General features: G+C 35.5%; 1 protein-coding gene across 4 annotated transcripts in view; it reads left to right on the top strand.

Annotated features, from left to right (window-relative positions):
• The window catches only part of CNTN1 (contactin 1), a 385,274-nt gene that overhangs the window by 237,136 nt on the left and 131,956 nt on the right, over positions 1–16,182 (top strand). For all 4 annotated transcript variants that reach the window (XM_012465626.2, XM_064369834.1, XM_012465627.2 and 1 more), the window contains 6 exons: positions 594–800; positions 4,251–4,350; positions 4,487–4,668; positions 7,597–7,721; positions 8,382–8,499; positions 13,660–13,810. In XM_012465626.2, the coding sequence (XP_012321049.1) occupies positions 594–800; positions 4,251–4,350; positions 4,487–4,668; positions 7,597–7,721; positions 8,382–8,499; positions 13,660–13,810 (883 nt within the window). The remainder of the gene's footprint in view (positions 1–593; positions 801–4,250; positions 4,351–4,486; positions 4,669–7,596; positions 7,722–8,381; positions 8,500–13,659; positions 13,811–16,182) is intronic.

Below are 16,182 nucleotides of genomic sequence, written 5' to 3'. Positions count from 1 at the left end.
ATGTGGGTAAGAGTTACCCGATGATACGTCTCCTGCTATTTAATTAAACCAGTACCATACTCTTCCCTGTTTCTGTGGTTTTCTCTGTTTAATGTGACCACAATAGTTTATGTAAGCTCATTTCTAAATCTATAACTTAAAATAGGTGTACACACACAAAAAATAGATAAAGCAATAATATGGTAAGTAATCTTAATTTTATTTATAAAATGCAGTACAGCAGATTAGTCATGGCTTTGGAGTTACTAGATGTGGATTCAAAATCCCATTTCTTCTTAATAGTCATGAAATTCTAAGCAAGTTATGTAAACTCTTCCAGTTTCACTTAGCTCATCATTGAAATGAAAGGAAGAATATTAATAGCTTATAAAATAATTGAGATAAATAGATGTAACTGCTTAGTGTAATGCTTATATTCATGTAAAATATGGTAGGTATTTAAAAGTTCGCACTGTTTGCCTTGGCTTTCTCCCAACATTTGCTCTACAAGAGGCTCTATTAGATTAAGTGATGGCTTGTTACTAGCCTCTATTACATTACGTAACACCTCTGGGAGAAGCACTTAATATTTAGAAGACGATATTTTCTCCTAGATGATCTTAGCTACCGCTGGCTTCTAAATGAATTTCCTGTATTTATCACAATGGATAAACGACGATTTGTGTCTCAGACAAATGGCAATCTCTACATTGCAAATGTTGAGGCTTCCGACAAAGGCAATTATTCCTGCTTTGTTTCCAGTCCTTCTATTACAAAGAGTGTGTTCAGCAAATTCATCCCGCTCATTCCAATACCTGAACGTAAGTATTTTATTTGTTACATTCTGTTTTTGCAAGGTTGTCTATATATGGTATAGTTACCATAATGAAAATAGAGGCCCAGTGAAGACTAGCTGGTTTTTCAGGGAGGACTATATAGAGGAGATGCACGTTTAAGGGGCCAAAGGCTTGGTTCTTAGCTTTTTGCATTGAGAAGATTCAGCTGATAAAATTGCTGTCAAAAGGTTGAGTTCGGATTAGTTGCCTCTAGCTTAGGAAATACATAGGGGACTGATGCCTTTGTCAAGTTCTAGTGTATTGGTTGCAGTGGGAATCACCGGCATCTACTTTTTGTTTTATGGCCATTCCTACTTCTTAGTAAGCTCATGAAGAAATCAAATGATTATTAGATCAAAACAATAGTAATTGTAGAATTATTTTTTTAAGTCATTTTGATTATTTTGATATTTTTAAGGAACAATTTACATGATACAGTTAAGTAAATAAATGGTCTTTTCTATTCTACATAATCAGCATAGGGTGCTACCCTGGGAGCACCATGCTGGATGACCACTGACAATCTCATTGGCCTTTTCCCAGGCTCCAATTGGACTACTTCCCCTTTAAAATGCTCTGCTGCTTAAGAGAATCAAATCACAATATGCGTGCTTCCTTCACATCATTTCTATCCAAGTCCTTCTGCTACATTAATATCAGCAAACTCAAGCTCATGAGAGCCTCCCAGCTTCAGATTGACAGACTTAGGTTTGGCTCCTGCCTTTACCCCTAAATACAGTGTGATGATGGGGAAAATGGCATAATAACACTGAGGTTCCATTTTTATTTTTCTCTGCAAGACAACGCTCACATAATTGGTATTCAAAAAATATTGTTGACTTTTTGGCTCATTTTTCTTTCCTCAGTTTTAAGAGATAATCTCACCCCCTACTTCATATACTGAAAAGAAGCCATCATGTAAAAATTCTCTTTTCTTTTCTACTCTGCCCAGAAATATACTTGCAGTTCAGCACATCTATTTATTTTCTTACTTTTTGTCTCAGTAGCAGAATATTTCTCCCCCTGCTCAAGCTCAGTCCTCCAGTTGGTCTGGTTCACATTCTATTTGACTCAATTAGAAACGTCACTACATCACTTATTTTCTTCTTTCCCGAATCTTCAGATTCTACTCTACCTAATTCTCTCTGCATACTGTCTTGTATTCAATGCAATTTTGAATTATTATGAATTCCTATTTGCTAAATCCAAAGAATACTTTTCAGTCCTTACTCTGTTTGAACTTTGATGCTGCCCCTTCTGCCTCTCACGAACTTCTTTCTTCGCCTGATTCCCTGAACTCTTCATCTCCCTTCTGCCTCTCTGACAAATTTCATAGAATGTTCTTCACAAATATTCTTCTAATATTTTTCTCTAATCTTTTCCTTGATAGTCTCACCCACTTACACATTTTCAACAGTATTCCTCTGCAAAAGACTTCAAGTTCATATCTCCAAAACTTTTCTTGTGTCTAGACCTCAATTCTTCCTATATCCTGGACTTGTTCCTAAAAAAGCTCTCAAAGATGTTAAGCTCAAAGTGTCATAAATACATGTATTTTTTCTCCCTAGATCCTGTTTAGCTTATTTAGCAATACAATTTTATTTCTAACAACTCATGGTAGGATTATTTATTATCCAATCCTGACTTCCACTGCTCTTCAGGACAGCTAACCCAGTGGTTCTTAATTAGTATGTAAGCACCTGGGGAGTTTTGGGGAAAATGTGGAACCTAGAGCTACTGATTCATCAGGCCTGGAACGTGACCCAGGAATCCACAAGTTGAAGCAGTATCCCAGGCGATTCGGATGAATTGGGCCTTTAATCTACACATTGAGAAACATTGATCCAAGGAGTCATCCTGTTGTTTCTGCCTCTAAAATACAATTTATATTTATTGTTTCCTTTCTGTTTTCACCGTAACTATGCCCTAGTGATGGCCTTCACCTGTTTTGCCTGAATTATTGAAACAGCCTTTTTTGGACCACTGAGGCTGTCTTCTATATTTCTCCTCTCCATGCTCCATCCTTTAAAAATGGCAACAAGCTCTTCTACTTAAACCAAAGATAAGATCCATATTACTTCTCTTACCAAGTCCCAATGGTAGTTACCTGATATGGTTTGGCTGTGCCATCACCCAAATCTCACCTCAAATTGTAATAATTTTTACTAGTCCAGAGTGGGGCCAGGTAGTGATAACTTAATCATGGGGGATGCTTTCCCTCAGACTGTTCTCGTGGTACTGAATGAGTCTCATGAGATCTGATGGTTTTATAAATAGGAGTTCCCTGCACATGCTGTCTCTTGCCCACTGCCATGTAAGATGTCCCTTTGCTCTTCCTTAATCTTCTACCACGATTGTGAGGCCTCCCCAGTTATGCAGAACTGTGAGTCCATTAAACCTTATTCCTTTATAAATTACCTAGTCTCAGGTATGTCTTCATTAGCATCATGAGAACAGACTAATACATTACCCATTGAGAAAATTCATCTCAAATTCTTTAATATCATTTTTCAGTCCTTCTAGATTGTGGGTTCAAGCTCATATACTTCAGCATCATTTGAGTTCCTAGACCTTTTAAAATTCCTTGCGCATTCCTGGAGCTTTGTAATAATACGCTATTTCCTCAGCCTGAACTGGTCCAATTTAAATGCCATATTTGCTGCAGAGTCCTATAGCCCTTCCCTACTTCTAACTACCCTCCTCATCAGTCACTCTTTCACAGTACCCATTTTGGTTTGGCTTATATATCAGATCATTATTTATTTATTTGACTCTTTAGCATTTTACAGTGTAAGGTACACACTCAATTTGTCATCCTAAACAATGCTTTTCACATTTCTGAGCCTGTTTTTTTCTCTATAAGCCTGAAGGATTAATACATCTTTCAGGACTGATATGCTAAATAAATGAAATAGAGTGTCTATTTTGAAGAGTGCCGTGTTGTCTGAGTAAATGTTTTCCTTTTTTCCCTGTCTCCTTCCCATTTTTCAATTTGTTTCCCTTTCCCTTTATCTCTGTGGTCGTTTCTTCTTTTCTCCTTAGTTTCTTGCCTTACCTTTTTCTTTTCTACTCTCTTCTCCTTCTTCTCTTTCCTTCTCCCTCATTTTCTTTCTCCACCTTCCTGAGTTCCATGCGGCACTTATCACAGTGTTTGACACATATCTGATGCTCTCTAAAGACTTGAATGTTTTAGTAAATTGAGTCACATTAGTTATGCAGCTGTCAGAATGAGCTAATATTATTGAGAATGCTGGGAAGTTATTTACATTCATACTGTGCGTAAACAAAGAAGACTATCCATTATGATACGCGCAGTACCTGTACAGAGAAAGGCTTCTGTATTGAAGCAGTTCTAATCCTATAGGATTACCATGTTTAGGAAAACTACTGTTGTGCTTAATAATTAGTGGATATTTGTATTTCTCTTAATATTAGGAACAACAAAACCATATCCTGCTGATATCGTAGTTCAGTTCAAGGATATATATGCATTGATGGGCCAAAATGTGACCTTAGAATGTTTTGCACTTGGAAAGTAAGTATACTGACACTTTTATTAACATATATAGAAATGGTACAATTTTAGAAAATAAATAACTGTTTAGCCATAAACATAAAGTAATTGTCTTTTAAGTGTGTGAAACTTTAGCACTTGTATCTTCTATTTAAAGTCCTGTTCCAGACATCCGATGGCGGAAGGTTCTAGAACCAATGCCAAGCACTGCTGAGATTAGTACCTCTGGGGCTGTTCTTAAGATCTTCAATATTCAGCTGGAAGATGAAGGCATCTATGAATGTGAGGCTGAGAACATTAGAGGAAAGGATAAACATCAAGCAAGAATTTATGTTCAAGGTAGATATATTATTTAATTTTGTATAAATTTCATCAGTATCTTATTTAGAGCCATTTCCATACTTGAAAAACTACTTTATAATGATTAATATTTTTAAAAACCGTGATATATATTACCATCATGGGGAAAGATAAAATATTTCTCATATGTCTAATGCAGTCACAACTATGAGTTATAGAAGTTACAAACTTATTACCAATTGAACCATAGGTAATAGCAATGGATTGACACAAGTGTTATTGGTAATTTTCAGAATATACAATTAATGTAGTTTGCTTACTTGTTTTATCACTGTCTTTTTCAGTATCTTTTTATTTATAGAACTTGTGTGTTATGACTTAGTTTAAGTCAGTCGTTTGCAAACTTAAGCATGCATCAAAATCATATGGAGGGCTTGTTAAAACACAGATAGCTTGCCCTCACTCTCAGAATTTTTTATTCAGAGGTCTGTTGGGGGTCATGAATTTGTATTTTTAACAAATTCCTAAGAGATACTGATACTATTGGTCCTGGAGTCACACTTTGAGAACCACTGGTCTAAGGAATCGTTTTTCTTTGAGAAAATTATCTTGGCACAAGCCTTTGATTTTCACACATTAAAATAAACTTACATTTGGGAAGACAGATTTTTTTTCAGGCCACATTGGAAATGTTCCAGACTGAAATAACCTCTATGGTGTTCCACAACACGAACCTGCAGGTCACACAGAATAAACATTGAGGGCTTACACAAGATTATTCATTTTTAATTCTGGCTACTGTCCCATTTCACTGCCTCCTGTCTCCCAAAAAGGAATTAAAATTTTGACAGATACACCCATACTCTCTAAAAGTGTTGTCACCATCTCCAGTTTTTCTTCTCTCTAAATGCACTCCAACTTGATTTGCATCTCTGCCTCTCCACAGAAACTTTTCTTTCCAAGTCGGAAACCACCGACTTCCACATTGCTGAACCCCATATTCAATTCTCAGCTGTACTTGTTTAATCTAACAGAAGTGATTGCCACAGTTGGTCCCTCCCTTCTTCTTTATTCACTTTCTGTGCTTTGTGACTGGGACCCACTTTGTTGTGAATTTCCTTGTATGATCTTTCATTCTCCATTGATGTTTCCTCCCTACTCCATACCTTTCTAACATTGGTGTGATCAGGGTTCCATCTGTGAACCTCATCTCCATTTCAGTCACTCCCTTTAGGATCTCATTCATGATCATGGCTTTAGGCACACCCTATACCCTGAACACTCTAACCTAGACATTTACCCTGAACCTCAGACTTGTATATCCAACACCACAGTAATGTTAACGTGATACATATCAAGTATGCACGAGATGGCCTCCTGAAAGGAAGAAAAGTCTAGTTAAGAGCTTTTAAACTTTTGAAATAAATCCATCACTTTCTACCAGGTTTCTAAAGCTTATAGACAGGTTTTTATTCAACATATTAAGAAAACTACACTCCAGGTTCTCAGCAGAGTAGAATTTTGAACTGTTTAATATCTAAAGCCTTAGAAGAAGCAAGGTGCCAGAGCAGGTATTTATAGCAGGTAATTTAAGAGAAATATTATTTCTTCTTTACTAATGCAGCATACTCAGTATTATCTTTAGGTCTGATCACATCACTCGAAAGTTACATAATTAAGCCATATATAGAATGTATCAAGCCAATTCAATTATTCAGTATATAATGTAATAGCAAATGTCTGTGTTACCTATGTGAGACCAAGACAGGAAAGGTGCTGATATTCCTGTATTATGTATTGCTAAGATTGTATACAAAGTAAAACCTCTCTCAATTAACATGAACGTATCCACCAATATTTTAAAAAAAAATTTCTTTATGTTATGGACAGATATAACGATGAGTGAAAAACTGTACTAAATAAGATTATATATGCTATAAAATATGTATATAGGTGTACATATGTGTACATATATACATTATAATGTATAATATTGATGGTATTTACTGAGATTATAAAAACGTTTTCTAGTTTTAAAATTTCTGGCATTTTATTCCTTGCTAAATGCTTTATATAAGATGTATATATTGCTTTTGCCATAAACTTAATACTTTAAGTTCCCATTTTCAAAGAAAATTATTTTCCACTCAGGATTCTTTCTTCCTACTTCCATTTTATTTTATATTAATTTATTTATCTGCATCTGTTTGGAGCAGATAACTGAAATAATCAAAAAGACCATCAAACTGTTCATTTGCTTGTTCTCTAGAAATATTTTTTTCTCAGGAACATTTTTAGCATTTTCTCATTTTTATGGGTGTTTCTTTAGATATCAAGTAGATCAGATTAAAGAATGAGACTGAGATCAATTTTACTCATGCATGGATTTCACCAATCATGGCTACTATATGTAGTTTCTAATAAGGAAAGAGTATATTTAAGTGTCCAAGTAATTTTTCTAGCACCACAGTAAGATGTTATGGTGGCCACTAGCTGAGTTACATCAAAATGAAGATAATATATACTTTAAGGAGTGGGAAAAAATCTGAATCTTTATCAAAAAGGTTAAGAGATGGTGTCATATTGAATTGAGACATAATTCTTTAAAACCTCAATTGTCATTTTGACAGACTTGAAAGATTTATGTTATGAGCAGAAAAAAATAAATTATTTTAGTACTAATTGTAACTCAGCTTTTCAACAAAACATGATTTACAAATGGAAAAATAATGACTGAGTTATAGTTACCTCCTTTTAGAGTAATAGAGGATTTGCATAGGTTAAACCTATACAAAGAAAAGGCCTATGCAAATACAATTTTGATGGCTCAAATACTGAATCTGGGATACCTATAATATATGATGTATTCTGCAGAATAAGGTTTACTAAATGTAATATTTATATTCTGGATATGATGATGGATCTTGAGACTTGCATTTAAAATGTACAATGTTTCTTACTTTTTAGCATTCCCTGAGTGGGTAGAACATATCAATGACACAGAGGTGGACATAGGCAGTGATCTCTACTGGCCTTGTGTGGCCACAGGGAAGCCCATCCCTACCATCCGATGGTTGAAAAATGGATATGCGGTATGTATGTTCATGTACTTTGCTGTTCCTGAGTCCCTGTTCAAGCAATGTTTCAGGGTGGTCCTGGGATAAATTTAGCAGGAGAATCAATAGAGAAAGAGTACTTGGGCCCTGAAATATAAAAGCTTCCTAAAAAAGACAAAAACTGAACATAAAGTATCTTCTTTGAGTTTAAACAACTTTCTGTAATCTTACTCTACCTTCTTTCTCTCTCTCCTTATTCTTTCCTTTGTTCCACTTTTCCACCCACTTCCTACTCATCCATCTCCAATACCTGATATTGTCCTCTTTTTCTTGCCACTATTTTCCTGTACCCCACAGAGACAGAGGTAAGAGTGAAGCTCTAAGTCCTACCTTTGGCCCTGGGGACAAGTAGCAGCAGTGGGATTCTTCTCTACCTTCCCACTGTAATCTCCCAGCTGGTCCAAGAGGGGAAAAGGTGGACTCTCAGCTCTGTAGGATGAATAGAACAAGAGCCTTTGGGCATGGTAAGTGGGTTTCCTTTCCCATGCCATGAAAATCCCACTCAGTTCATCTTAGGTAACAGTGGGGGCAGATGAACATAATGTATCTAAATTAAAAGACAACTAAGCCCAAACTTACGTGAAAGTATTACTATTACAGTTCGTTGAGAATATGTTCAACTTTTATTCTTTTCAGTATCATAAAGGGGAATTGAGACTGTATGATGTGACTTTTGAAAATGCCGGAATGTATCAGTGCATAGCTGAAAACACACATGGAGCCATTTACGCAAATGCTGAGTTGAAGATCCTGGGTCAGTATCATTTCTAATTTCTGTTAAACATTCATCAAGAAGGTGACATATTAAAAAAGATGATGGAGTATCCATGGATCACATTTGATTTCACATTATGTTCTTTAATGTCCAATGTTAAAAACTTTTAAAATGCAGTGGGAAATGAAATGATATGGTTTTTCCTTTCATTGAAGAACATTTAAGCAGGGAGGAAGTAACGCTTTAAACTTTTCTTATGCTAGTTGAAAATTCCGACTACATACAAATTCCTATTGCATGAAATTGCATCATTTTATTTTTTGCTAAGAAGCTGAAGTCTAAAATTTGAAGGAACATTGAATATAATTGTTTTTGACATTTTTTAAAATGATAAAGCACAATTTACACATGCCAATTTTGACAAGTCTTATCCTCTCATATGCCTGGACAGCTGAACACTGCCTGCAGAATCACATAACATTGAAGACTAATGCTAAAACACCATGTGATCCAGCCTCAGATGCGTATTTGGCCATTTTTGGGACATACTCAGTCCCTGGGTCTCATACCCCACAGTTGCTATTCAGAACTTTTAGGACATTCTGCAAGTCCCTTACTGCACCCTGACTCTGGCTTTTATATTGTATTCTTGTGCTCCATGAAAATTGAAATCATTTGGCATAAAGTATTTCAACTTCTCATCCACTCAAAGCTATCTCTTTACTACATTTGTCTCTTCAATACTCTTTATCTAGAGAAGAAAGAATCTCCTAAGCAAACATCAAACAATTATTTTACCTCTCTGCACTATATTCATTCCTTTTCATTTTTCCTGATACTTGATATCAACAGCTGTTCATTCTCATGTATGTGTATGTGCCGTGTGTGTGTGTGTGTGTGTGTGTGTGTGTGTGTCTGTGTCTGAAAATATATCCACCAGTTGCCTCTCTTTCTGGTCCTGTATTATTCTCAAGCTTTCTCTCTCTCTTTGGTGATTCTGAGCCGTAAGACCTCACAGACCGTTTCTTCTCTATCTCCTTCGTTGTCACCTTTTTCACCCTCTCTTCTGCCTGGCTAGAAATCTTGCCCTATCCCAGCATTCCATTTCTCTGATCCATTTCATCCCCTTTTCCATTTCCCTTTATGTATCCTACATTATTATGCCTGGTTTTTATTTTTATTTTTAAAATTTCTAGTTGATTTTTTCTGCATCTCTTATTATTTACTAGTGATCCCATAATTTATATCTCTGGCCCAGATAATTTATCCTTAGCTTCAAGCTCAATATAAATACTTCCTAGTAGCAATATTCATTTGGATAATCCTACAGATAATCCAAACTTAGCATGTCTGCAGCTGAATTCTTTTTTATTATCTCCCACCCACACTCACATCTCCTCCTCAAAGATTCTTTGTTCTGAAGAATGGCAGAGTTCATCATGTCCCTTCCCCATCCAGTACATCCACTAATCTGCAATTCACACAAGAATATCTCCCAGGTGTTTTATTATGACTACTTTATGTATATTCACTACAACTACTTTACAAAAGTCTATTTTTTTTTGAGACAGTCCCTCTCTCTGTCAAGGGTTTTAGTGTCAATCAATTTGTAGGGATACCAATATTTTGAAGAAATAAATCCTATTATAATTTATTATTTTTAATATAATGTATATTTAATAAAATTGAATTTAATATGATTTATAATAATTCATAATATAATAAATTATAATTTATTATAATTTAATAGGATTGTATATAAATTATTATAATCCTATTAAAATATCCTATTAATTTTTTTAAATGTTTTTGAAGCAATATGTCGTGTCACACAAAATGTTTATTGAGCCTACACAAAATACCCAGTACTGTGTTAGGTGTAGAACGTAGGTTGGTTGTTTACTAATTTATGTATTGCCAGTTATCCCTTTACCAAGCTAAAGTGAAATGGTGTGATCTCAGTTCACTGCAATTTCCACCTCCTGTGCTCAAGTCATCATCTTCCCACCTCAGCCTCCCAAGTAGCTGAGACAACAGGCACACTTCACCATACCCAGCTAAATGTTTTATTTTTTGTTGAGATGGAGTTTCTTCATGTTGCTCAGGCTGGTCTAGAACTCCTGAGTTAAGTGGTCTACCCATTTTGGCCTCCCAAAATGTTGGCATTGCAGGCATGAGCCACTGCGCCCAGCCCAAAAGTCTTACTGTATTATGTCCTTTCCATGTTATTTGAAAGAGTTGTCACTAGGTCAAGTCATATTGTAAGTAGTGAATTCAGGAAGTCAGGCTTTTTCTTCTAGCATTAGTTACTAAAAAGATAAAGCAATGACTCAATGAGGCCACTTTTTTTCTTGCTGCACCCAAAGCAAACTCTTCAAAACATTGATATCCCTACAGATTGACTAACACAAAAAGAAAATGGTAGGAAATCAGAGAATTATAAAGAAGTAAATAAAACTAGTCTTAATAAGTTAAGGCCATCTTAATTTTTTTTTTTTTTTTTTTTTTTTTTTGAGATGGAGTTTTGCTCTTGTTGCCCAGGCTAGAGTGCAATGGTGCATTCTCGGCTCACCGCAACCTCGCCTCCTGGGGTCAAGCAATTCTCCTGCCTCAGCCTCCCAAGTAGCTGGGATTACAGGCATGTGCCACCACATCTGGCTAATTTTTTGTATTTTTAGCAGAGATAGGGTTGCACCACGTTGGCCAGGATGTTCTCAATCTCTTGACCTCGTGATCCACCCGCCTCGGCCTCCCAAAGTGCTGGGATTGCAGGCATGAGCCACTGCACCCGGCCAGGCCATCTTAATTTTAACATTCCAATCCACTTACTATAATGCTGAAGATCATACTCTATTTCTTCCTCCCTAAAGCCTAAATTTCCTGGTAATATATTTACTCTAGTTTCTTGGGTATCAAGAAAGCATCGCAAGCTCAGATATCTTTGGTAAAAAAGAATATAAAATCATTTTGACTCAGAGAAGTCAGTTTGAATTCTTTCCCAAATGTAAATTTTATTTTGTTAAAGTTCATATCTTCATATATTACCAAAAAAAAGTATAAAAATTCCTCAGCTCAGACTGAAAGATTTCTATAAATTCAGGTTAGAATTGTCAAATCTTTTAATGACTATTAATATAGTAACTAGCAAACTGAACAATTTGATCCTCCCCAGATCAATAGCTCTGGACATGTTTAAATTTGTCTCAATCCATTCTTGTTTATTATACCCTTATGCACAGTGCTTCTCTCTTCTTTTCTTTTCCTGGGTTATTTAGTTAATTCATGTGTTCATCCAGCAAATATTTATTGAGCACTTATTCTACACCAGATGCTATTCCTTTAATAGGTGCATATATTACAATAAAGAACCAAAGGCACAAGAAATGCATCATGCCTTCATCTTAATTGAGAGGAAGGCTATCCCCTTATTTTTTGCCACTTCCAAAACATATATAGGAACATAGTCTAGATCCTGTTGTTAGAAATGCAAATATTAGATAAATCTGAAGTCATTTAAAGGACGACACCAAATCAACTATTTCATTAAAACCTAAACTGATTCAAGGAAAATCCTTATTTTCTATCTGAATTTTGGTTTTTAAAATATAATCCTATTAAATTTTCTTTTATGTTTTCAAAGCAGTATGTCATGTCACACAAAATGTTTATTGAGACGACACAAAACACCCAGAACTGTGTTCGGTGTACAGCATAGGTTGTTGCTTACTGCTTTATTGCCAGTTATCAAAATTCAGACTAACAAAACAATGGAATAGAGTGAATCTTTGCCACAAAAGGTGTCTTCCCGAGAGCCTCAGCAGCAGAGGCCATACCAAGGAGCACATTAGAAGTGCAGAATCCCACACTCACCCCAGACCTACTGAATGGACACTTGAAAAACATCCCCAGATGATTTCAATACATAGATAAATTTGAAAATGAGCCGACTAGATGATGAAGAGTCAAAACTCAGATAAAGATATGCTTAGGCCTAGAAAAGCCTCCAGAAAGTACAGTTACAGATGATTGTCATGTTTTGGATGAAATCTGCTTGAAGTTTGTCAAGGGAAAAGGAGAGTGAGCGGTAGATTGAATGTGGGAAACCTGAGGAAAGTCAGAGCACGCCAGCAAAGGGGTATTCTGTTCTGCTAAGTATTGTTCTTTACTTGGATGTGAGGACGAACTACAACTGATCATGTACTCCTTAATTCGTTGATTAGATCCATTATTCCCATAGCTGTTTATGGATAGGTGCTGAAAGCAGGGCTTCAGTTATTTTGGCATTTTGCAGTGTCTGCATACAGTTGATGCTCAGTAAATGTATAAAGAAGGAGAGATTGCATTGTTTAATGAAAAGCACATGCTTTTGAAATAGAAGGACCTAGATTCAAATGTGACTCCCGGTGATTACTACCTGTGGCACCTTTGCCAAATTAGATAATCCTAACAGATTTCAATGTTCTCATTTATAAACTGGGGATAGTTCATTCAACATGTGGTTGAGAGGATTGACTAGGATCATATGTCAGTGTGTATAATGCTGGCCAATTTTCTCCAGCCTTTCATTTTACTTTCCTTGCAGGATTGAGTCAAAACAACTGAATTTAGTGTTAATTTTAAGGTAAATGTGTATAAAACATTTGATTGAAATTAAAGTGATTGATTGAGACACAGTCTCACTGTCACCCAGGCTGGAGTGCAGTGGTGCAATCACAGCTCACTGCAGACTTGACCTTCTAGATTCAGGTGATCCTCCACCTCAGTCTCCTGGATAGCTGGGACTACAAGTGGGCAAACATGCCCAGCTAATTTTTTGTATTTCAGGTAGAGATGGAGTTTCACCATGTTACCCAGTATGCTCTCAAACTCCTGGGCTAAGCCTTCTGCCCACCTCAGCCTCCCAAAATGCTGGGATTACAGGTGTGAGCCACTATGCCTGAACTCTAATAAAGTTTCTAATAATCAATTTAGTTATCATCAAGAACTGTACATTTGAATTGGGTGAATTTTATGATAAGTAAAATTTATTAAAGTTACAAAGCAGTAGGTATAGAATGCCTATTGGTGACAATTGATCATATTTACTGAAATTAATCCTTTCCAATAAATATGAAAAAGAATAAAAGATTCTATAACACAGAAGCAATGTTTGGGCTTTACAAACAAAAAGAGAAAAATAACAATTTGTTTTCTTTTTAGCATTGGCTCCAACTTTTGAAATGAATCCTATGAAGAAAAAGATCCTGGCTGCTAAAGGTGGAAGGGTGATAATTGAGTGCAAACCTAAAGCTGCACCGAAACCAAAGTTCTCGTGGAGTAAAGGGACAGAGTGGCTTGTCAATAGCAGCAGGTCAGTGCTGAAACTGACATCCAATTGCAATCAACTGTTTGAAAAAGTATATTTTATAGAAGACATGTTTATATGTTAATAATGAAAGTGTTGTTCATTCCAAATTATGTTTTTTCCACAGAAGATCCTGTAGTTCTAAGATGAATAGAAATACCTATCCCTGTCAGTATGTATTATAATGAAGGTTCAATTAACAGTACTCTATAATGTATAGGGAATTTAGAAAATTGAGGCTCAAAGGTGTTTTTTGTAGTTCTTGTTGTTAGAAATTGCCCAGTGACACTCAGCTAATAAACAATGGGAAATAGAATCTCTCTAACATATTTCCCCCCAACATAGGCATCTATATCCATTCATATTCAACTTAATTTTATGCAATTAGCCTATTAAATACTTTGTAGAAAAATAAAAAGGTGATTTCTAAGTATAAATAATCTCTTCTCATCTTGAAAAGACCAACATGTTATCTTTCTTATAAGTGGACCATCTACCAAAGTTTCGGTGGTTTGGGGACAAAATGGAAAAGCAGTGTATGACTTACATAGATTATTTGTATAAAAGCCACACCGAATAGTTTGTATGTTTCCTAGAAGAAGTAGTATTGAGTGCAAAAATTATGAAGAAGAGAAAGCCAGGATGGGAAGTGAGAGGCATGGGATGTGGGGGTTGGCTTGGGGGTGTATTCCAGGATATGAGGGCAGCATCACAAAGGCCCTACGGTGAGGAGTTTAGAATGTGTAAGAAATTGGAGTAACTAAAATCAATATGATTTGTTTGTAGAGGAAATTGGAGGAGACTTTTAAGGGGTGAGACATAGTAAGCCAGATCATAAATGACCAAGTTTTCTATGCTAAGGGGCTTGGGCTTCATCTAAGAGTAATAGAAATCTGTTTAAAAGTCTTAAACAAGAAAGGACAAAGATCACTTTTGTCATTTGAAAGACTATTCTTACTTAAGTGTAGAAAATATATTATTTTCTTCACAGTAACCCAATAAATAACATTGGAATTCTCATCCATATTTCGAAGTCTCTAAAGCTTGGTAAAGTTAAAGTGACCTTCTGAAAAAATATATTGATGATATCCAAACTAGAACTTGAAGTTGTAAGACATTGATATGAATTGAGAGTATGCCAACACAGCCCTCTTATTAGGATGAGCACAGGCATGGCTGTTTATGGAATGGGGGAAGAGGGAAGAGACAGCAGGGGCTTCCCTGAACACATTAACTATTAAAGATAATATGTTTGACCTAAGGGTTGTTAAGATTTTAACAAAATGATATTACAAGAAGTGTTAAAGGAAAAGTCCATTTGTTCTATTTGCCACTGAAACATTAATGTTCAGAAAATGAGCAATGCAGAAACCATGATGAAAGGGCAGCCCCATGTGTAGGTGCCTGCTCCTTCCACAACCTAGAGCACGGCATTTCCCATTGGACAAACCATTAGTTCTCCCTCCTCAATAACAAAATCTTGTTCTGATTCTGATGAAGACCCATGTCGTGGACCTCTTCAACCACGGATTTCCCAGAATAATGTTTCATGGACTTGTTTTTTCTAAGTATCAGTATGTGTTCAAAAAAAAGAAGAGAAAGATTTAGCTCTTGAAATTTTACAATTTTGTTTTATAATATTCTTACAGCCTTTGAAATCAAATTGTATTATTTCCTTGATGAAAGAGTCTGTAAATCAAATTTTTACTTAGTACTTTAACTCATTAATACCTCAGTGTATGTACCATTTTATAGTAGGTATAGTATTCATATGCAAATATATTTGAATTATAAAGTAGTACCTATAAAAAGCTAAATATAAAAATTTTGGTGTTTATTTGAAAACGAATATCCAAAGACTAACTTAATATTGGTCTTAAAGCATAAATATAGTCTTATTCTTCTGAAAATAATTATGAAAACAATTTCCATATGACAAAATTATTTTTGTATCTGGCTAGTGGCCTATAGAATGGTTTATGTGATATTTGGGAGAAGCTATGCATCTCTATAAATGGTAATTAGATTCTCATTTTATGATTTTATTTTGGGTTCAAATGATATACTTTCTGCAGCAGAATTTCTTTTTAATTAGCAGAATTAAGATAGTTGCTAATTTATGTTCAATGAACTGCTATTAGCTCTAAAGTCATTGTTATTTAAACCACTTATAGGAGGGGATCTTCATTATTCTTTTCCACTCCAGATGCTATTCTGGAGTCATTCTGGCAACAATAAGTGACCAACTGATTAAAGACCCGATGGTTCCTAGTTTGTTTGCCAGCTGATCTATATCATAGTATCTGGAAATAAGGATAAGATCATGAGAGTCTAATCTATATTGCTTTAAGAATAAGGAGAATTATTATTTAAAAACT

This window comes from Aotus nancymaae, unplaced genomic scaffold, assembly GCF_030222135.1.
Source record: "Aotus nancymaae isolate 86718 unplaced genomic scaffold, 86718_ANA_hifiasm-v0.15.2.pri h1tg000092l, whole genome shotgun sequence".
NCBI classification, from domain to species: domain Eukaryota; kingdom Metazoa; phylum Chordata; class Mammalia; order Primates; family Aotidae; genus Aotus; species Aotus nancymaae.
This window is presented reverse-complemented; position numbering and strand designations above follow the sequence as displayed.